Source organism: Micropterus dolomieu, linkage group LG16 (assembly GCF_021292245.1).
Source record: "Micropterus dolomieu isolate WLL.071019.BEF.003 ecotype Adirondacks linkage group LG16, ASM2129224v1, whole genome shotgun sequence".
Taxonomy (NCBI): Eukaryota; Metazoa; Chordata; class Actinopteri; order Centrarchiformes; family Centrarchidae; genus Micropterus; species Micropterus dolomieu.
The window spans coordinates 9,926,121-9,946,695 of NC_060165.1; the positions used below are offsets into that span (position 1 = coordinate 9,926,121).

At 43.0% G+C, this 20,575-nt stretch overlaps 3 protein-coding genes across 7 annotated transcripts in view; 2 read left to right on the forward strand and 1 right to left on the reverse strand.

Annotated features, from left to right (window-relative positions):
- Positions 1 to 8,084, forward strand: part of strip2 (striatin interacting protein 2) — a 34,235-nt gene extending 26,151 nt beyond the window's left edge. For all 3 annotated transcript variants that reach the window (XM_046071651.1, XM_046071652.1, XM_046071650.1), the window contains 8 exons: positions 38 to 112; positions 285 to 382; positions 1,126 to 1,252; positions 2,187 to 2,287; positions 2,766 to 2,832; positions 2,936 to 3,040; positions 3,696 to 3,900; positions 5,122 to 8,084. In XM_046071651.1, coding sequence (XP_045927607.1) covers positions 38 to 112; positions 285 to 382; positions 1,126 to 1,252; positions 2,187 to 2,287; positions 2,766 to 2,832; positions 2,936 to 3,040; positions 3,696 to 3,900; positions 5,122 to 5,372 — 1,029 coding nt within the window. In that variant the 3' untranslated portion in view covers positions 5,373 to 8,084. The remainder of the gene's footprint in view (positions 1 to 37; positions 113 to 284; positions 383 to 1,125; positions 1,253 to 2,186; positions 2,288 to 2,765; positions 2,833 to 2,935; positions 3,041 to 3,695; positions 3,901 to 5,121) is intronic.
- A 728-nt stretch (positions 8,085 to 8,812) lies between these two features.
- On the reverse strand, positions 8,813 to 12,043 carry morn2 (MORN repeat containing 2). Of its 2 annotated transcripts, none has more exons than XM_046071674.1 (7): positions 11,828 to 12,043; positions 11,442 to 11,500; positions 11,310 to 11,342; positions 11,175 to 11,225; positions 10,989 to 11,095; positions 10,634 to 10,770; positions 8,813 to 9,001 (listed from the first exon to the last, which is right to left on the reverse strand). In XM_046071674.1, the coding sequence occupies exons 2-7, from the start codon at positions 11,446 to 11,448 to the stop codon at positions 8,899 to 8,901; spliced, it is 438 nt and encodes a 145-aa protein (XP_045927630.1). In that variant the 5' UTR covers positions 11,449 to 11,500; positions 11,828 to 12,043; the 3' UTR covers positions 8,813 to 8,898. The 2 variants fall into 2 exon arrangements, with proteins under 2 accessions (XP_045927630.1, XP_045927631.1); XM_046071675.1 differs by lacking the exon at positions 11,828 to 12,043 and adding an exon at positions 11,796 to 11,814.
- The window catches only part of dhx57 (DEAH (Asp-Glu-Ala-Asp/His) box polypeptide 57), an 11,942-nt gene continuing 2,935 nt past the window's right edge, over positions 11,569 to 20,575 (forward strand). Inside the window, exons 1-22 of one of the 2 annotated variants that reach the window (XM_046071647.1) lie at positions 11,569 to 11,675; positions 11,817 to 11,912; positions 12,516 to 12,546; positions 12,653 to 12,859; positions 12,987 to 13,286; positions 13,434 to 13,637; positions 13,798 to 14,714; positions 14,816 to 15,000; positions 15,123 to 15,244; positions 15,551 to 15,746; positions 15,929 to 16,053; positions 16,255 to 16,388; positions 16,496 to 16,550; positions 17,045 to 17,259; positions 17,393 to 17,509; positions 17,612 to 17,708; positions 18,209 to 18,382; positions 18,470 to 18,670; positions 18,821 to 19,097; positions 19,293 to 19,388; positions 19,485 to 19,568; positions 19,769 to 19,906. In XM_046071647.1, coding sequence (XP_045927603.1) covers positions 12,657 to 12,859; positions 12,987 to 13,286; positions 13,434 to 13,637; positions 13,798 to 14,714; positions 14,816 to 15,000; positions 15,123 to 15,244; positions 15,551 to 15,746; positions 15,929 to 16,053; positions 16,255 to 16,388; positions 16,496 to 16,550; positions 17,045 to 17,259; positions 17,393 to 17,509; positions 17,612 to 17,708; positions 18,209 to 18,382; positions 18,470 to 18,670; positions 18,821 to 19,097; positions 19,293 to 19,388; positions 19,485 to 19,568; positions 19,769 to 19,906 — 3,840 coding nt within the window. In that variant the 5' untranslated portion in view covers positions 11,569 to 11,675; positions 11,817 to 11,912; positions 12,516 to 12,546; positions 12,653 to 12,656. The other variant, XM_046071646.1, reaches the window with a different exon arrangement.

Genomic DNA, 20,575 nt, shown 5'->3' on the forward strand with positions numbered 1-20,575 from the left:
GTTGTGCGTATGGTTTGATGTGTGTTGTGTTGTATAGGGCGAGGAGGAGGTGGAGGAGACACCAGCAGAGATGCTGTACCTGGGCATGCTTCCTAACCTCTCCCAGTACGTGGTGAGTGGCTCTAAATGTATCTCTGATTGGCATTATCTTGCCACCAAATGTGTTTTCATTTGGCTTAAAAGTTTGTAGGCAATTATTTGAACACAGTACGTTTTACCTGTTACACAATAAAATATAGATCTCCAACAGGGTCTGTGTTTTAATATTTTGTAACCTGTGTCAGATTGCCCTCCTGAAGCTGCTGCTGGCTGCAGCTCCAACCTCCAAAGCCAAAACTGACTCCATCAACATCTTGGCTGATGTGCTGCCTGAGGAGATGCCGTAAGTACTGTAGAAGGTCTGCTGCAGTTTGACTATTTTAATCTTATTATAATGGTGCTTTTTTTATCTACAGCCATGTTTAGATCAGGCAGTTGAAGATAAAATATACTTGTTAGATTGCATGTTAGATTTCCCCTCCATTTACAACTGCTGTTTGTTGAGCCACAATTCATTAATATGTCGGATAGAAAGTGAACCCTCTGAGAAGCACTATCTTCACATGATTTACACACATCTCCTGCAATTTCAGATTAACCAGGCTAATTTTCCATTTTGTCTTTTTCTGTTCATCAGCAAGAAAAGTCTGCTTTTTTGTTACATTTTTGGGCTGATGGAAAATCATTGGAAAATATACTTTTCACAATTCTGGGTTGATTGTAGTCTGTGGTATGGCCTAGTTTTAGACCAGAGAGCTGAAAGGCCTGTTATAAATAAGCAAAAAAAAAAGAAGCATTTAACTAAATAAGAAATTCCAACCTTGTCTGACATTTTCATGGCTGAAATCTGTACTCTTTCTGCTTAGTTTGACGCTGTACACTATTTAGCTTGCCCTGAAAAAAAACTCAGATGCATCAACAACAGACTAATCAGAATATCTGCTTGTTTTCAAAAGGGAGTGAACAGTCTGTCTCTTTATGGTTTAATTTATTGAGACAACACTGTTAGAGACCTGAAGGCCAGTGTGTGTGTGTGTGTGTGTGTCTGTGTCTGTGTGTGTGTCTGTGTGTCTGTGTGCCCTCCAGTATCACAGTCCTTCAGAGCATGAAGCTGGGAATAGACGTGAACCGTCACAAGGAAATCATCGTCAAGGCCATCTCTGCTCTGCTCCTGCTGCTTCTCAAACACTTCAAACTCAACCATATTTATCAGGTTATATACACACAGACACACACACACACACACACATATACCTCCAGTCCTCCTTCCTACAGAAACCTCACATTACCGTCATTCTCACCGTCATTACATTATACTTCTCTTTCTCCATCTTACCTTTGGCCAGCACCCCCACCTGCTCCACCTCATGCATCAAATAGACTCACAGTTGAAGACAGAAAATCAACTTTTTAAAAAGAGGATTTGGCCCCATTTTATGTGCTTATATTTTGTTTTATTTCCAGTTTTACATGGGGTTATTTTCTTTTTCATTCCATCACACTCCTTTAATTGGCTGCTCTATGGAATTAGAGTGGTAGCGCCCTCTGCTGCCACAAAAGAAGATTGCATGCAGACACATTGGCAAAATGCAGCTGCAGTGGGAAGACAAAATCGATTATTCCTGTACATTATTTGTTATATAAATCCCCAAAAAACATAATCAAGGTGAATCATTACATATAGAAAAGGGGGGCAAAATACAGTATGTTTTAAACAACCACAGTCAAAAAAATACTGAAATATGGTAGATTCAGCAGCAGAATTGCTTCTGTTTTTTAATCAGAGGAAAACTTTGTGGACAAGATGAAGGAATTGTATAGCTGCAGCATGAGAATATAAATCTCCTGATTCTTGACCTTTTCCCCACACATTAATCTCATCATTGATACAGGATTATCGGCCACAGTATTATTATATTTCTCTTCTATTCTCTCTTGAGATATGAAATGTTCCCTGCATGGTTTGTCCCGTCCTAACCATGATTTAAAAATGTCTTATAAAAGTGGTTCTAAAATATCTGTGGTGTTTTTATTTTTGTATTGGGCCAAATGTAACAATTCAGATAAGGAAGAGTTACATTTTCAGTCGTTTAGTCTTTTCCAGACTGTCTAACTATTCCACACTGCCACCTCCTCTTTCCCTGCAGTTCGAGATCGTCTCCCAGCACTTGGTGTTCGCCAACTGTATCCCACTCATCCTCAAGTTCTTCAATCAGAACATCATGTCCTATATCAGTGCCAAAAACAGGTAGGATCCTTTTCTCCACACACTGTACTTTCTAACAAAGAAAGGCTTGGTGTGGGGCAGGAGACACTGGGAAATTGTATAACTGTGCCTCCAGTTTCGGCATTTACAACAGCTATAAACATTTCCAGTGACTCATATCAGAAATGGCTACTATTTGCTATTACTGTAACTTTTTTTTAAAAATGTGCATGTTGGACACACAGGGCATTAAGGGCACGATTGCAATCTTGCATGAATGTACATCAGCAGGCTTTCAGGAGGTGGCACAGATGGCATCACAGCAGCAATGCAATGACAGGAGATTCAGGTGTGAAAGGGATAAAATAAACATTAAGCCACAAATTAGGTGACAGGAGTCTTGACTCAGCGGGTGAAAGGACCAGGCCAGTGTGCTTTAGCTCAGGTGCAGGCTGCATAATGTAAAAGTAAACTGGACCGTATAAACTATGAGTACACATTTTCACTCGTTTCATTGCAGTATATGTGTGCTGGACTTCCCCCACTGTGTGGTCCATGAGATGCCCGAACTCACAGCTGAGAGCCTGGTGAGTCACTGTCATCTGTTGGGTACTCACTGGATGAAAGTCAGTTAGTAAAGTAGCCTTCTATGTGTCGTTATGACCTCTGTGTGCACTGTGTGTGTTTTAGGAAGCAGGAGACAACAACCAATTCTGTTGGAGAAACCTGTTTTCTTGCATCAATCTGCTGAGAATATTAAACAAGCTGACCAAGTGGAAACACTCCAGGACAATGGTGAGCAATTCTGCTGCTAAACCTCATGCTGTAGTCTTAGGGTGTGACTTTCCACTGGCTCCACTGTAAAACCTACCCATCCCAATATATCTGATAAATCATATTACTGCGTTATGAGTCTTAAAGTCTTAAAACCATCCATTGAAAATCATCAAAAAACACCTGATTTAAATTTATTTATATTGGATGTTGAATTTGCTTCAGGTAAACTGGACACATGACTACATCTACCATCTGTCCCCATCAGCATCTGAATACGCCATGCTGGGCCCCTGGGTGTGCGCCAGTTCACTATTATGAACTGGTACAAATAGATCAGCACAAAACAGCCTTTCTACACACACTTTCCTTGGTATATTGCACACAAACTGTAGCAGCATCAGAAATACTTAGTATTATAGGCTATATGAAAAGCAAATGTCCAATCGGGCTTTTTTTCACAAATCCAGATCAAGGTCAGGATTTTGTCTCTCGCAGTCAGGGTGGATGTTTTTTCTAGGTTGCGAAGCAGGGCTGCAAACCATACATGACCTGTAACACATTTTGAGATCAAACAGCCATGGGCTGCTGAGGGGTATTTTGTTTGCAGTATTCCTCTGGTGGACCACTACATGCTCAAACATGCTTCTCTGGTCAATTTCACTCCCAATTTCAGATGCTGGTGGTGTTCAAGTCCGCCCCCATCCTGAAGAGAGCTCTGAAGGTGAAGCAGGCCATGATGCAGCTCTACGTTCTGAAGCTGCTTAAGATTCAGACCAAGTACCTGGGCCGCCAGTGGAGGAAGAGCAACATGAAGACCATGTCGGCCATCTACCAGAAGGTCCGCCACAGGCTCAATGACGACTGGGCCTACGGAAATGGTAAATAGCGGTCTGTGGAACCACATACATGAGGTGTTTAAACTCTGAGTTAACAAAAATAACTTTTGGTTATGATGAGTTAGTGCCATACTGGTCAGTTTATTACAAATGACATGCAACAGTGCCAGTTTAAATTTTTTAGACTTCTTTGTGCATTAAGGACATTAAATTTAAATATCCACAGCAGCAATGCAATGACAGGAGATTCAGGTCTGAAAGGAAAAAAATAAACATTAAGCCACAAATTAGGTGACAGGAGCCGTGACTCACCAGGCCAGTGTGCTTTAGCTCAGGTGCAGGCTACATAATGTAAAAGTAAACTGGACTGTATAAACTACACATAATACATGCAGAGTTTTCACTCGTCTCAATGCATTTACATCTTTTTAATGCTTTTTTAGCATTTCATATAGTCATTAACTATATTACTATAGTCATTACTATATAGTCATTAGAGAGAGTTTCCTATCCAAACAATGACTATGTTTTTCAATGAAAATGAGAAAGCTGGTTTGCAACCTTTTTTTTATTCTTATATTCCATCAACCAGTTACTACCTCTTTTCACCTCAGTTAGTATACCCATAATTCATGATGATTTATGGTGATAAAACCATAAAAAACAAAAAGTGTATTCATCATCAAACAGTTATTTTAAAAAATGGTGTAGAAGACTCTCAGATTAAATTTGGGGATCATCTGTGTTGCTCAGAACGCGCTCTGCTTGGCCTCTCTGATCTTTGTAAATGAAGTGGTGGTGAAGATAATGAGTCCCAGCATTCACCCTCTACCCTCACACACAGCTGATTAATAGATCTGAGACTGCAGGATAAAGAATACATTTACCCAACATGACGTTTCAGGTCAATAAAAAGTGTGTGTGTGTGTGTGTGTGTGTGTGTGTGTGTGTGGTGTGCGTGTGCGTGGGAAATGCAATGCAATGCTCTATTCTGGGATGTGTTGCCATAGCAACAGAGAAAGGGGGACTTTCCGGGGTCACTGTCCCTTACAGGAGAGCAAGTGATCTTTCACCATGAGAGAATAAGAGAGAGAATAAGGTGGAAAATTGGAAGAAAAGATTGCTGAACACTAACTACAGGCACTGGTGTTGTTGTGTCACCACCACGAAAAAGGTGAAATGCCTTGTGTGGACATTCAAACGTATTAAAAGAAGGGCCCTTGAGGTTGATTAAATGTCCCCTCCTTTCTCCTTACGTGCCAGATATCGACGCACGGCCCTGGGACTTCCAGGCGGAGGAGTGCGCCCTGAGGGAGAGCATCGAGAAGTTCAACAGCCGCCGCTACGACAAGAACAAGAGTGGAGACTTCGCACCCGTGGACAATTGCCTGCAGAGCGTGCTGGGCCAGCGCGTGGAGCTGCCCGAGGACTTCCACTACAGCTACGAGATGTGGCTGGAGAGGGAGGTCTTCTCCCAGCCGATCCAGTGGGAGGGGCTGCTGCAGAATCCGTGAAGGAGGGTGGGGGAGGGAGAGGGTCGGAGAGAGTGGCGGGCTGGCAGTGGAGAAGTCGCATACAAACATAGGGGGTGTTCTTACTGCAAAAATGGGGTCTGAACAGAGGACGAAGAAGGGAAGGGGGTTTATGTAGTGCATCAGTGAGGGGAGGGATGGGGGAGGGTGAAGAAAATGCTGGAGACGAAGAAGCTGCCTCCATAGGCTATCCAGTGATGGGAGAAGATGGAGGATGAAATGCAGCAACAAATGGAGCTTCCTACTGTGAGCTCAGTACAGATAGATCCCACACACACACATAATTGACTCTAACGTGCCTATGACTACTGTGAACACACATGGACATGACAGGCAACAACAGAGGTAGCTGTTAATAAGAAACCGCTGTAGCAGCAGACAGCGTTGGCCAGTTATACTGCCCCCCACCCCAACCCGTGTTACACAACAATATATCTTCACCACTTAGTCAATTTATATGTCCCCCTTTTTAAAATGTTGGTGCTTTTTTGACTCCTTGGTGATGTTTTCCTATTTATTTGTATCAATGTGTGGTTAAACATTTTATGATGAATATTTTTTTTATGAGGATGTAAATTTTAAATGATTTCTAATCAGTTTATGTCTTTAATTTTATTTTAACAAAGCCCACTATAGGTATTGGGTCGTAGTTTGTTGATGATGGATTTGAAAGTTTTTCTTATGTATTTTCTAGAAGAAGGAAAAAAAGGTGTTGGAAGCAAACCACAGGGTCATTTTTGATAGTCGAAATGTAGAAGTGAGAGGTATTTCCACAAATGGCATAGTGAGCTCACATATATGTCACCAAAAAAAATTATATATATGAATACCAGCCGTAAGTGTATAGGTTTGTATGTGAACGTAAACAGTATGTGGGTGCAGAAAGAAAATAACATGTAAATGGCCAGATGTGGAGAGGATAGTTCGGAGTAAAAAACTATATGAATCTTTTAGAAGAAGCTGTACCCTATTTGTTTTGTTTTTTTAATAGAAAATTTACCTTGTATAGAATCCTTGCTATTCTGGGTATCTTTTTTAGACTTATTTCTAGATGTACCAGCTGCACAGTTACCAAAACAACCAGTTATGTCTTCATCCTTGAAGTGTTTTGTTTTTTAAAACCTAAAATACTGTTTGAAACCTACACCGGCGTTTTAGCACGATGGCGTATTACGGCCGTTGTAGATTAAAAATAAAATGTGGAGATGCGAAGGTGGGGGGATTAGAGATGTGAGAGATGTGAGATTACTTGAACAAGCAAAGGTGACATGGTGACATGGATGCTTTATCAGAAGTGTTTTCAAATGGTATTTTTCTGGTTTTACAAGAAAAAATATGTTTCGAATCAAGACTAATGTTGTTTGACAAATGTACGTCCCACCAGCTTTTCTATTGAGCCATCCTGGGCTAGTCGACCCTCTGCAATGCTGAGAATAGCGGGAATTCAGTTAAAAGGTTAATTGTTACTCCCTGCTTTCCCCCGTTGCCCGACAACAGCACAAAACGTAAACCACTGAGCCCCTTGGTGGTGGCCTTGGTAAGCACTTTGCCACCCTTGCTTGGAAGAACACAGCTGTCACAAAAATGGTGCTTTTTTTTCCTTCTAGTTTGTCTTTACTGAACTTTCTCGTTCCTTCACGTCCTAACTACCTAAGCGGGGCTCCAGAGTTGAGAGCTCTTAAGTTTTTTCCTGGAAATGTCCAAAACTGAAGCACACAAACAAGCACAGAAAACAGAAAAGCATGGTCACATATTTCCATATCATGGTTGGTTCAGATTGTTATCTACTTGCCTTGAGGGGTCAAGAGCAGACATGCATTGTCTTTGTATAGAACAATCATTTTGACAGTTATCTCTGTGGAACTGTGCATGGCCATTGTTTTGTTCTGAGTATCTGTTTGCATTTAAATATGGTATTTGGAAGGGTATTTTATTTTTGTCTAATGATGTTTCCAGCACAATAAGGAGTGTACTTTTTTATTTCTCTGTCACATTGTTCTGCATTGCAAGGGATTTATTTTTCTTCTTCAGGAAGGTGAAATCTTTAAAAAATAATATTGTATACTTTATGGATTCTCAGGTTTATGGAGATAATATATTGCAAAAGTTTTGAAAAGCTTCCTTGCCATCATCTAGCTCACTACCTGTAGTGATGAATACACATTTATCATCACATTCTTGTATCAAAACACCACCTGAAGCACTAAAGATTTACTGCATAGGCTGTACATTTTTCACTAAACACAATAACTCATTGTGAGTTTTAATTTATGTCAGCTATATTTCAAGTTCAGATGTATTTTTTTTTAGTATCTTGTGCCAAACTTGAGTGCCATTTTCTATTTTTATTTCATTGTTCTTGTTCATGATCATGTTTAAGGTTTTTCATTCAAATCACCACTGAAGGTTTGCAATACAAACATTTTATTTTCTACCTGAAAACTGTACAATCAAAGAAAATAGCTGTTCTTGTATCTGGTACAGTATTTTACCAGAAGGTGTTAGCATTGTATTGATGTTACTACAGTATATATGTGTTTTTGTTACACACATTTCCACATCTGTATAGTCAAGATAAATACTTAACACTGAATTTGTTCAGGGGTATGTGCAATTACAGATCCATAGAGGCATTAATCAATAGAATGAAATACTAAAATATCAGAGTTGCTTATTAAACGATGCTGAACCGTGTGTGATTTTGTCGTAATTATTAGTTGAAGGAGTCTTGCAGTGTTACAGAGGGTGAGAAGCTGTTTCACACACAAAGCTGTGTATACACACACACCAACAGTGAAGGTCAAACTTACCACTAACTCACATCAAACACAGCTCCTCGGGCCAATGTTCCAATATTTCGGGTACAGCTGTTGCTGACAGGGACGTGAGCATAAGCCCCTCTGTGATTGGCTGGTGTTGTAATGATGTAAAACTGCCCTGCACTCATCCTTCACCCTGATGAGAGTCAAGATATGGTACAACCAGGGAGAAATGAAAAATGCTTGGGGCTTTTGTTGAGTTTTTTTCTATTTTAATGGTAGATAATATTTATTTTTTATAGTTGGAATCACAGGTTTGCCAAAATGAAAGTCTAAGCAACTGAGCAAACTTGCTAATAGTATTCCTGGATTTGTTAATGCAGAATGTAATGCACGTCTTCTCTCGCAGCAACATAAAAGCAGAGTGACAAAGTGTCAAAAATAACACCAATGTCATATTTTCTGAGTAACAAGAAGCTTACACAAAGAGACACTGGCTGTGTTGGAGCACCATGGCCAGGAAAGAGACATGACTCACTGATTGCATGGATGTATAACCACCAGTACACAGAAATACATGGGTGTGTGATGTTTGGATGTGGGCAGAAACACAGGTCTATCAGTCAGCATTTTGTACAGTGTCTTTATACATGATGCAACTAATACAGTCTGATACCGTTCATTTTTAATGTACAATATACTGTATCATACAGTGTTAATACAGTGCAGTACAATAATGCGTGTTTTGCCTAAATGTTGTGCTGCATTTTCAGGCCCAGTGCTGCTTTGCCGTGGAACTCCCCAATCCAAACCAGTCCCTGTGTGTCAGTGAACGCCCCGTCTCCCTCCAACCTATAACACACCAGTGAAAACATCAAAAATCTTACACTTGATATAACTGTATGGCCAAAAGTACAACAAAATAATAATAATAAGATCAAAATCAAGTCTTGGGTCTCAATCTCAAAATAACTTTTTTAAAAACATTTTTATTAGGGGTCCAAGCATCACCAAACTTGGCACGGATAATCTCTGGACCAAGCTGATGAAAGTTTGTAGAGGAAATTTTGATCCCGCAAAAAATGTTGCAATTATATGCTAGCAAACATTTGCGAAAAACGCTACAAACACGAAATGATGTCATATATTCGCTTTGGAAAGGCCGATCGACACCAAATTTGGAGCATTCATGTGGGACACCCCCCTGAGGGCTTGTGCAAAATTTTGTGCAACTTGCCCCTAGGTGGCGCTATTTAATCCAGAAAAATTGTTCCTCTATAACCACAAGTCACATTGACATGAAACCACAGCCGAATTGTTCAGCATGGTCCCCTTACTACAGGCACCAAAGTTCACCCAAATATGCCCATAGGTGGCGCTGTTATTACAGATTAAAGACATCAAAAAATATCCCATTGACTTACATGCATTTTATATCTCCACAACCAACTCCGATTGATACCAAAATTCGGCCAAAAGGTGGCGCTATAATCAAAGCTCAAATGTGGCCGGACAATCCCATAAACCTTGTGTCTACGTGTTTGGGGGATGCTGTCGATTCCTATGGTGTAGGACACGCCTTTGTGCAATGACGTTTTCATTTCGCTAAATCGCGACAACTGGAAACCTATTTTAATTAACTCCTCCAAAGCCGCAACTCCGATCGTCACGAAATTTGGCACGGACCATCTCTAGACCGAAGAAGAAAGTTTGTAGAGGGAATTTTGATCCGACAAAAAAACGGCCGAATTATAGGCCAACAAATTTTTGCGCAAACGCTATAACCAGGATGTCATGTCAGATCTTACGTTTGCAATGGCCCATCTACACCCAGCTCGGGGACCTTATCTGCCACGCCCTCCCGAGGGGCTGTGTGAAATATGGCGTCAATCGGCCTCTAGGTGGCGCTATTAATTGGAAATCGAATAACACTCCCATAGACATACATTAATTTCAGATCTCCGTAACCGCAAGCCCCTTTCATTTATAACTCTGCTCACTTATTCTCCACAGGCCCCGCCGTGGCTCGGGGGCCCGTGATAATGGGACAATTAATCATGGCGAGCCCGGGCCGATTCGCGCCCCCTCGGCGGGGCCAGGAGGGGCGGCTTGCGCCGGGAGGCTTGGACCCCGCTTACAACTGCTTGTAGTTCTAGCCTAAATTTGAAACTGCTTAAGGGGAAATATTAGGGTTCAAGTGGTTTCACAAAACAGTGTAATGGTGAGCAGCACATCTACTATCAGAAATGTGGTCTTGTCCTTCACCTATGCCACAATAAATTTAAGTAGGAAATGGCATATTAAGGAACTAAACCATTGGTGGTTCAGGAAATATACAAATAGACCCCAACTCCTTTTCTGTGGTAATACCAGTGAGCATCATTTAGACCACAGCCCTACAGTACAGTCATTTAGAAACTCCTAAAAGACATGACTCTTTTCATAAAACATTATAGGAATGACATTAAAGGAATTGCTTTTCACCTGTTCTTGTGGAAGGGGCCTTTGTAAGAAGAGCCATCTGGGAAGGTATATGTCCCTGTGCCTTGGTACATGTTGTCTTTGAATTCTCCTTCATATAGTGCTCCAGAGGGATGCTGCATGGTCCCTCTGCCATGCATCTTTGTGTGTGTGTGTGTGTGTGTGTGTGTGTGTGTGTGTGTGTGTGTGTGTGTGTGTGTGTGTGTGTGTGTGTGTGTGTGTGTGTGTGTGTGAGAGAGAGAGAGAGAGAGAGAGAGAGAAAGCAAGCATGTATAACTACCCACAGGGAAAATACAACCACACAGTCTGTAGTAACATATATCAGAAGAAGTGCAGTACACACACAGTAAATACATACTTTGTCTTCATGCCACTCTCCAGTGTATATGATACCACCTGCTGAGGTGTGTTTACCAGTACCACTCCTCATCAGCACCCCTGATGCAGACCTGCTGCACTCCCCCTCTGTGGAGTACAGAATATGACACAAACCTATGTAACTGTAATGTAAAAGTGTAAAGCTATATCATCAGTTATCACTCACCATATCTGTCCCCATTTGGAAAAATGTACGACACCTTTATAGGTCCTTCCCCTGTAAACAGACAGACATATTCACATCAGGCACCTCAACTGTCAGATATGCAAATGTGGGTGTGTGAAAAACTTGGATATTTACCTTGAGTTTTTAAATAGGCACTGTCCTTCTTGCCTGAAAGTGAAAATGACACACATTTAGAGACAGCAGATCGGAAAGACATGAGAAGTCGTGGTAGCTGTTGGAAATGAGATATTCACAATCACACTCTACCAGACATCCGTGACAGCTTCCCCCAGCCGGCAGATGGTTGTCAGAGCCGAGAGGAGACGCTGTCCACAGGCCAATTTTTGTAATGGGAAAAGTCAAACAACTGATAAATCGACACTGGCAAACTTCAAGCTATATTTGTTCACCAAATCACCCTAAAAATAACCACTATAAAACAGGGAGCCAGCTTTCTGTGTTGTTATTGCTCGATGCAAACTGCGGTTACCATGGTTACAGGTTTGAAAGCTTTTTTTGGAAATAGCGTAACTCTTTTCATACAAAATGTAGTTTACTCAACATATATCGGCTTTAATTTAGTACGACAACCTACATATATTGCATATAAAATATATTCACCAATTATTGTGCATTTTCTAGCTCAAACGTACCGGACACCGGAAAGGAATCTTTGAACTTTGGGTTTCCACCAATGAAGAAGATGCAGGCTACCGGTGGTCAGAACAACTGTCTCAGGTTTGTTCATGCTTGTTATGAAAGTTAAGTTTTTCAAGTATTTTTGTACTTAATCGTGTTCAATGTGTTGCCGTATTTTCGTGGCTTTCTTAAGCGTTTAAACCCCTTGACTTGACCCGTGAGAAATCTTCCCCCAGCTAACGTTAGCCTGTTAAATCAGAAGTGAGGCGTGAGCTTGCTAGCTGTTAGCTGGCTGTAGCTTTGTATACTTCGGTGACTGACGTGCGAGAGTACGCGACACAATACCACGTTATTTCTGATACAAGCTGTTACCCTGTTTCTTTGGAACTTGCTAACAAAACACATTGTCAGGCAGCCAGGCGTGGACGTAAATGGTCATTGCCCCGGTTTGGTTGTTAGTCTTTAGTCTGCATACCCAGTATGATTGCATAATTGTAGCCACCAGCGCTGTGTGTGTCAGCCACCATCTCATTGCTCACACTTGAACTGAAGTGCCACAACGAACCACCCCACAGCTATGTGCGACTCTGTACACTGCAGTTGTTGTACAGTAGCTGCCTGCTCTGCCCGGGTCCGCAAATCGCAGCGCTCTCCTGGATTATTACACCCAGATCTGAGAAGATTTTATATCTCTCTTTGCAGGTTTGCTGCTATGAAAGGACAGTAATTGAAGGTGAGTGTACGTTGGTCTGACAGTGTTGTATGCAATCTATGACGTGCTGGTGGTGATACTTTGCTTAAAAATACTGTGATGAAACTGTTCATGTATGTTTTAACAGAGAAATGAATGCAAGGAAACGAGGTGGGAGGCCAAACAGAGGAGGGGGGAAATTTAACAAGCCTAAAGGAGGTAGAGGTGGTGGAGGTGGAAGCAGAGGCGGAGGCGGAGGTGGAGGTGGAGGTGGAGGTAGGAAAGGAGGAGCTCATCAGTGGGATGACGACGACGATGATTTCAGCCTTGATTTTGGACCCTCTCGTTCCAGCAGGTATACATTTATAACAAAGGAATAAATCATCCGATTTAAAATGTATCACTGTGTGCTCATTTCCTACTGATTTCCCCGTTAATCCTCATCTCTCTTGTATACCTTGTTGACCTGGCTTTGCCTCCAGACCTGGCAGAGGACGAAGCGGCAGTGCTGGCGGCGGCAGCAGTGCAGGTGGCAGGGATGGAGGTCGAGGAAGGGGAGGTAGAGATCGAGGCAGGGACGGCAGAGGCAGCGGGAAAAGCATTGGCAAGGCTCTCCCAAGGTCCCTGGCAAGGACCAGTACGTGCCCAAAGTCAGGTGATGGCGTCAGGCCGGCGGTGAGCACTATGCCCTTGCAGAAGATCTTCATGACTAATGAGAACCAAGAACAACTCAAGGAGCTGCTGAGGGATCTGCAGACCCATGACTTTGATGAGCCATATGAGTAAGCAGATTCCACTGAATATACTTAAAATTTACTGAGTACATTCCTTAATGTGTTAAAAAGATAATAACTGGAATGCTAGAAAATGACATGTTTCAATAAAGTGATGTTTTTCCACGTGAACTCATATCTTCCGCTCTGCTTCAGTGAATCTGGTACGGACTATTCGGGGGGCGAAGAGAATGATGAGGATTTTGACGAGTTGGACCACCGTGCGGAAGGCCAGTTTTGGGCCACTAACGACGAGCCTCTAGAGAGAGCAGAAAGCCCAGCATATGAGCTAGAGTCTGATGATGAACGGCCCACCCCTGAACCTATCATCTCCTTATTTGCCATAGGAAAACTCTGCAGGTGATGTACAGATTTTATGTCTTTTATGAAAGATTTTGGAGTTGACTGTTACACTGCCTTTGATCTTAAGCCAGTGTTTTTGGTGCTATGCTGTCAGGAATGAAAAAAATAATTTTCCTTGTCCTCTACCCTTTTATTTTCTCATCTTTCCTTTGTTTAGGTATGGGTTTGACAGGGAGCGCAGCAAGCAAGCATTAGAATCTTTGGGAGGGGAATTCGGCGCTACTTTGGAACATCTCCTTCACCAGCTTTTCAGTGAGCGCTACGGCCAGAAAGCAGTTTCCCCTGATGGCCTTGAAGGGGTGCCTATGGATGAGTGTTTGAGCCAGAGGCAGGAAGAAGCTCTGGCTCTCACTGCCATTTACGGTGAGCGCTTCAGTGAGCGCATTGCCAATGCAGTCTGGACAGTAACCCTGGACCTCTCATTCATCTCGGACAATGCTGCCAAGAATGGTGGGAGAGTCGGGAGTCGAGGAGTTGGAGGAGCTCTTAACATCCGAGATGTCTGCCGATTCTACATGAAAGGGCAAGGCTGCCGGTTTGGGGACAAATGCAAGTTTAAGCACCAACTCCTCTCTACAGGGAGATCTGGGGCCGGTTCCCCAAACCTGGACGGTCCGAGTCAGCCTGGCTTCAGCAGCTATTCTCCTCCTGAGTATGAACTACAGGTCCGTTTCCCCAAAGGAAACCGGTACCCATTTCAAGCACCAATAGTCGCCTTCAGCACCACCGACGAATCCGTCAGTGCTGCAGGGAGGCTCAGCGTGACTGAAAGGTTGTTTGGAGAAGCGTTGGCTGCAGCAAGGAGCAGCGAGCCTGTCGTTTACACTCTGATCACCGTGTGTGAGGATGAAACTACCATGAATGAACTGCTGGCTGCCGGTCATCACAAATACAGCACGCCGCCGCCTGTTGTTGTGGTCCCTCCACCGTCTCTTTCTATAGCAAAGAGTAAGAGTGTGAGGAGCAATGCTTCTGGGGAAAGCAGGAGTAGTAGTAGTAGTAACATTACCAATAGCAGTAATCATACCAACAGCAGAAGCACTGCTCCACCAAACAGCCAGAGACCCACCGATCGTGAGTCAACAAGATTGTTTGTTTGAATGATCAAATGGAGCTCAGCCCTGTATTTATGTTTAAAAATATGAGTTTAAATCCCATCGCCTCTTTCTTTAAAGTGAAAGAGACAGGAGAGGCAGAGGAGCTGGACGAGAGGGATGAGGAAGATGAGGATGAGGCCGTTCCAGTCGAGAATGAGAGTTATGTCAATCTGAGGAAGAAGATGGTGACTAAGCACAACCTGAAGATAGACAACCTACTGCAAGAAAATGGCAAGCTGTGCCGAGAGTTTCAGAAGAAACAGGTAGAAGGAGGCTGGGACTGACTGATAAAAAAACATCTTCATCTGTACATTTTTATCATATGTGGTGTTGTTTTTTTTTTAATGCATTGCTGTCCTCCTTTCCCTTCCTTCTGTTCACCCAGTCATCCAGGCGTTTTAGGTCCATGTTGGAGCAGAGGAGGAAGCTGCCGGCTTGGCAAGAAAAAGAAAACATCCTGGACCTGTTGGACCGGTGCCAGGTGCTGGTGGTCAGCGGGATGACTGGGTGGGTCACACAGGGCAGCATAACGTGCAGGCATTCACAAAGACTCAAACAGGAGAAAGGCTATTTATTTAAACTCAATTTGGTTCAATTGAAGGAAACATGAAACTGAAACGAGAAAAAGAAATTTATACTGCTCAGTAGCACAGTGTTTTTTTATTAGCAAGAATGTATGGAACCTGAGTGCAGTGTTACATTCTGGCCCTCAGTACTTCTACTATTTTATTAATTAAGTGACTGAATATATATATATACCCTATTGGAGTGATTCTTTAAAAATATTTCCTTTTTACTTTTACTTCCCTGCAGGTGTGGTAAGACCACTCAGATCCCTCAGTTCATTCTGGACGCCTCATTAAGTGGTCGAGCGGAGCAGGTGGCCAACATCATTTGCACTCAGCCCCGCCGCATCTCTGCCATCTCGGTGGCCCAGAGAGTGGCACAGGAGCGCGCAGAGTGTCTGGGCAACTCAGTGGGCTACCAGATCCGCCTGGAGAGTGTCAGGGTACGGGCACATTTGACATGTCTAGTCTGCAGGATTTTAAGCCATCAGCTTTTAGTCACTGGGCCCAAAGAAATCAAATGAAACATATTCTAAGTCCTATCCTAAGCATATGTAGCCACGCTTTATATTATTATATACAATCCCTTCTGCCTCTGTTATCACTGACTACTCTCTTCTGTCAGACGTCTGCCACCAGATTGCTGTACTGCACCACTGGCGTGCTACTGAGGAGGCTGGAAGGTGAGGCAGACCTCAAAGGCGTCACACACGTCATTGTGGATGAGGTGCACGAGCGAACAGAGGAGAGGTGAGATTATGCAGATCACTTGCATATGGTACAGAAAGTGTGTTTCACGCTCGTCTTTATGCCTTCTGAGCTGTCACTTAACAGCTTTGGCAATGTAGTCCATCTCAGACTGTAGCTTCTCAAACGGGCAAATAATAACCTACAAACTTCTGTCATTTTGTTTTTCTTTTCTCACTGTCCGTCTCCATTTTTATTTCTCAGTGACTTCCTGCTGTTGGTATTAAAAGACCTGATTATGCAGAGGCCAGACCTGAAGATCATTCTAATGAGTGCAACACTTAATGCCAACCTCTTCTCTGAGTATTTTTACGACTGTCCCGCTGTCCATATACCAGGTAATTTGCCACGTGAAATGCAAATTACACGTTCACTTCAGACACCTCATTCCATCCAGATTCTTTCTTTGTTTTTTTGACCCCTCTGTGAATTTCTCTTATTTCAGGGCGTACTTTCCCCGTTGACCAGTTTTTTCTTGAAGATGCCATCGCTAAATCCCGGTAAGTACATCCTCCTCCACTCCAACAAATATCTAAGCAAATCAACTGTAAAGGAAGGATATAACCGTTTGTGTCTTACACTGTCTTCATAGTCAAACTAGTTTTAGCTCAATATCACAAATCACAAATTTCCCTCAATTCAGATGAGGGAAAAAAACCTTTTAATAGAGAAACTCCAGAAAAGGCAACAGAGGAGGGATGGAATTGAAAATAGGCCAACAAAAAACTAACAGGATGATGAAATCATAGATATGAGGAATAAGGATCCGGGAGGACGACTGACAACTTCAAACGCCAAACACACCTGAATCACACGACCTCCTCTCCGCCATGGAGACCTGGAGGGAGGACAGGACGAACACAAGCACACCATTCACACAGATAGGGGGAGGGAGTAGACACACACACAGGGAGTGAGAGATGAGGAAAACATGCACACAAGGGAGACAGTCCAATCTCTGTCCAAAACATAACCATTTCATTTCTTTTCCCAGCTATGTCATTGAGGACGGCAGTCCTTACATGCGCTCAGGGAAACAGAATTCGTCTTTCACAAGTGAACGAAGAAGCAAAGGAGAGCCCAAGTACATGGTGGACGACTTGGGTGATGACATGTGGAACTTCATGTCTTTCTCTAAGAAGGACGTTGTCAAAGACTCCATTCCAGACCAGCAGCTCAGCCTGCAGGAGCTCACGATCAGATACAAAGGTGAGTCTACAACAAGTATCATAAACTGATCTGTTTTATGGTTTCTTAAAGTGCTCCTCTTTGATCTTATACTAATAAACTGTTGCTGTCTGTTGGAGCATACGTGTTACATTTTGTTTTGCTGTGGATGCAGATACTAAGAAGTCTGTGCTGAAGACCATTTCTGTAATGGACCTGGACAAGATCAACATGGACCTGGTGGAGAGCCTGCTGGAGTGGATTGTAGATGGAAAACACAACTACCCTCCAGGTAAGAATTATTCTCAGTCTAGTCGAGGTGAATTTAAGACTCTTTGGAATTTTTAGCGTGGACTTTCATAGGTTGGTGTAACCTTTTGGTTTCTGTGTCCAGGTGCAGTGCTCGTGTTTTTGCCAGGCCTGGCTGAGATCAAGATGCTCTACGAGCAGCTCAAGTCCAACAGGATGTTCAACAACAGGGGTGCAAGCAGGTCTGTGTCTAAAGTCAGCCGCTCCTGCTATAGTGTTCATGAGGGGATAAAATTCATGCTCTATGGTGCTTTAATTTTTCTCCATTTTGTGGCAAACGTGAATTTCTTGATGCCTTTAAAAATTAAAGAATGTACACATGTCCTCCTTAGTTGACTACAGGGTTTTCACAAATACACAATTTTAATGAGTGCTCTGTTTCATCCAAATACTGGTCTACTTTTTACACTTTTGTTTTATTTAAATTTTTTAAGAATTGGTACATGGCAACAAGAAAACTGCATCATTACAGGATGACAGAAGCAGAAAATTCTACAAGACATGGTGTAGGATGTCAGTTATGGGAGGTTTGAAATTTTAATGATTTGATTTTTACTTGGTCCAAAAAAAGGTCCCATGTGTCCCTTTTTTTTTTTATTTTTTTTTTTTTTTTTCCTTTTCAAAACAGTGTCTAGCTACTAGTCAAATGCTAACTACTGTGGATGTGTTTTCCACTCGTTAGGTGTGTGGTGTACCCGCTCCACTCAAGCTTGTCCAATGAGGAGCAGCAGGCAGTTTTCAGCCGGCCCCCAGAGGGCGTCACAAAGATTATCATCTCCACCAACATCGCAGAGACCTCGGTAACCATTGACGACGTGGTATATGTCATCGACTCCGGCAAGATGAAGGAGAAAAGGTAGCCATGTGTTTAGCTTAAGTTAATGGATAATGTTATTTACTTATTGTTTTAAAATCTACATAATACATTACATTATATTTTCAGGTACGATGCATCTAAAAGCATGGAGAGCCTGGAGGACTCGTGGGTTTCTCGAGCCAACGCACTGCAGAGGAAGGGTCGAGCGGGTCGCGTGGCCTCAGGGCTCTGCTTCCACCTCTTCACCAGCCACTGCTTCCAACACCAGCTGGCTGAGCAACAGCTGCCTGAGATCCAGAGAGTGCCTCTAGAGCAGCTCTGCCTCCGGTAGATCCATCTGTTTGCTCTTTGCACAATGCCAACCTGCTTTGTTGTCTCTGTAAATGCAAATAATAGAGGCTTATGTATGACACATTTATTCTTGGAAATGGGGCCTTACCTGTAGCACCATGATGGAATTTCTTATCCCCCCCACAGAATTAAGATCCTGGATGTCTTTGCTGAGCGGACGCTGGAGTCGGTCTTCTCTCGGCTCATCGAACCCCCGGCTATGGGAAGCTTGGATGCGGCCAAGCAGCGCCTGCAGGACCTGGGCGCTCTCACTGCAGATGAGAAACTGACCCCGCTGGGCTACCACCTGGCCTGCCTGCCCGTTGACGTGCGCATCGGGAAACTCATGCTGTTTGGTGCCATCTTTCGCTGCCTCGACCCAGCACTCACCATCGCCGCCAGTCTGGCCTTCAAATCACCATTTGTAAGAAACCATTGCCGCTGTTTAGAGACCATGTGTGTCACTTCTTGGCATCACAATGCTGATTTTAGGATCTTTAATCAGCTATTTGATCTTTGTATGTATTTTTTCACACAGAATATTTCACAAAACGATTAATATTCATCAGAAGTGTCTTTATTATATAGAAATACTTTCTATATTTGGTCTTTTTTCCAGGTGTCTCCATGGGATAAGCGGGAAGAAGCCAATGAGAAGAAACTGGCCTTTGCTTTGGCCAATAGTGACCATCTAGCTTTGTTACAGGCATATAAGGTACTGAGCTTATCTTCTCTGGAAAAATAACGCAAAAACAGTATTTATACGTATAAATTCCCAAATGCAAATAACTTTTCAAATGATTAAATGCAGGGATGGTGTTGTGCTGCAAAGAATGGCAACCGGGCCGGCTTCCTTTACTGCAGGGAGAACTTTCTGTCTTGGCGTGGCTTACAGGTATCCACCTCCATCCATTCTGTTCTACCATTGTGTAATGCTGCACAGTGCAGAGAGTTCCTAGGCATGGGCCAGGGAGCATGGCAGTGTTTAGTTTGTGTGTTTTCTTTTTAAATCCACCACTTCTTAATGCTGTCTTTTGTAGCTTATCTTCACATTAAAATACGTTTCTTAAAATATGTCTGTTGTGACCTGTGCAGGAGATCGCCAGTCTGAAGAGGCAGTTTGCTGAGCTGCTGTCTGACATTGGCTTCATCAAGGAGGGACTGAGGGCCAGGATTATAGAGCGCATGTGCTCTAACGGCACTGATGGTGTTGTAGAGGCCACCGGCCCAGAGGTAACACACACACTCTCTCGTACAGTGTAGTGCTGGAAGTGTTTTATTTATTTGTTGTTCCAATACATGTCTATACATCTATGAACAACATTGTGATTCCATACGTGTCTGGAGTATCAGAGAAACTCAGGAGGATTTTCAACAAACATAACATCCCTGTGTTTTTTAAACCCAAGAACACACTAAGACAGATGCTGGTCCACCCCAAAGACCGCACACCCAAACACAAGAAAAGCCATCTAGTGTATGCGGTCCAATGCAGTGAGGAATGCACAGACCTGTATATTGGTGAGACTAAACAACCACTACACAAACGCATGGCTCAACACAGAAGGGCCAACTCCTCAGGTCAAGACTCTGCAGTCTACTTACATCTAAAGGACAGAGGACACTCGTTTGAGGACCACCAGATGCACATTTTAGACAGAGAAGATGGATGGTTTGAAAGAGGTGTCAAGGAAGCCATCTACACCAGGGTCGAGAAGCCGTCATTGAACAGAGGAGGGGGTCTACGCCACCACTTATCCCCCACTTACAATGCTGTCCTTTCATCACTTCCCAGGAAACTCAACAAACGTAACCTATTGGCCTCAGGTGAAGATACCAACGATGGTCGTTCAGTCTTGGCCACAGGTAGTCTTAACGACTGTCGTCACAGCAACAAGGAAC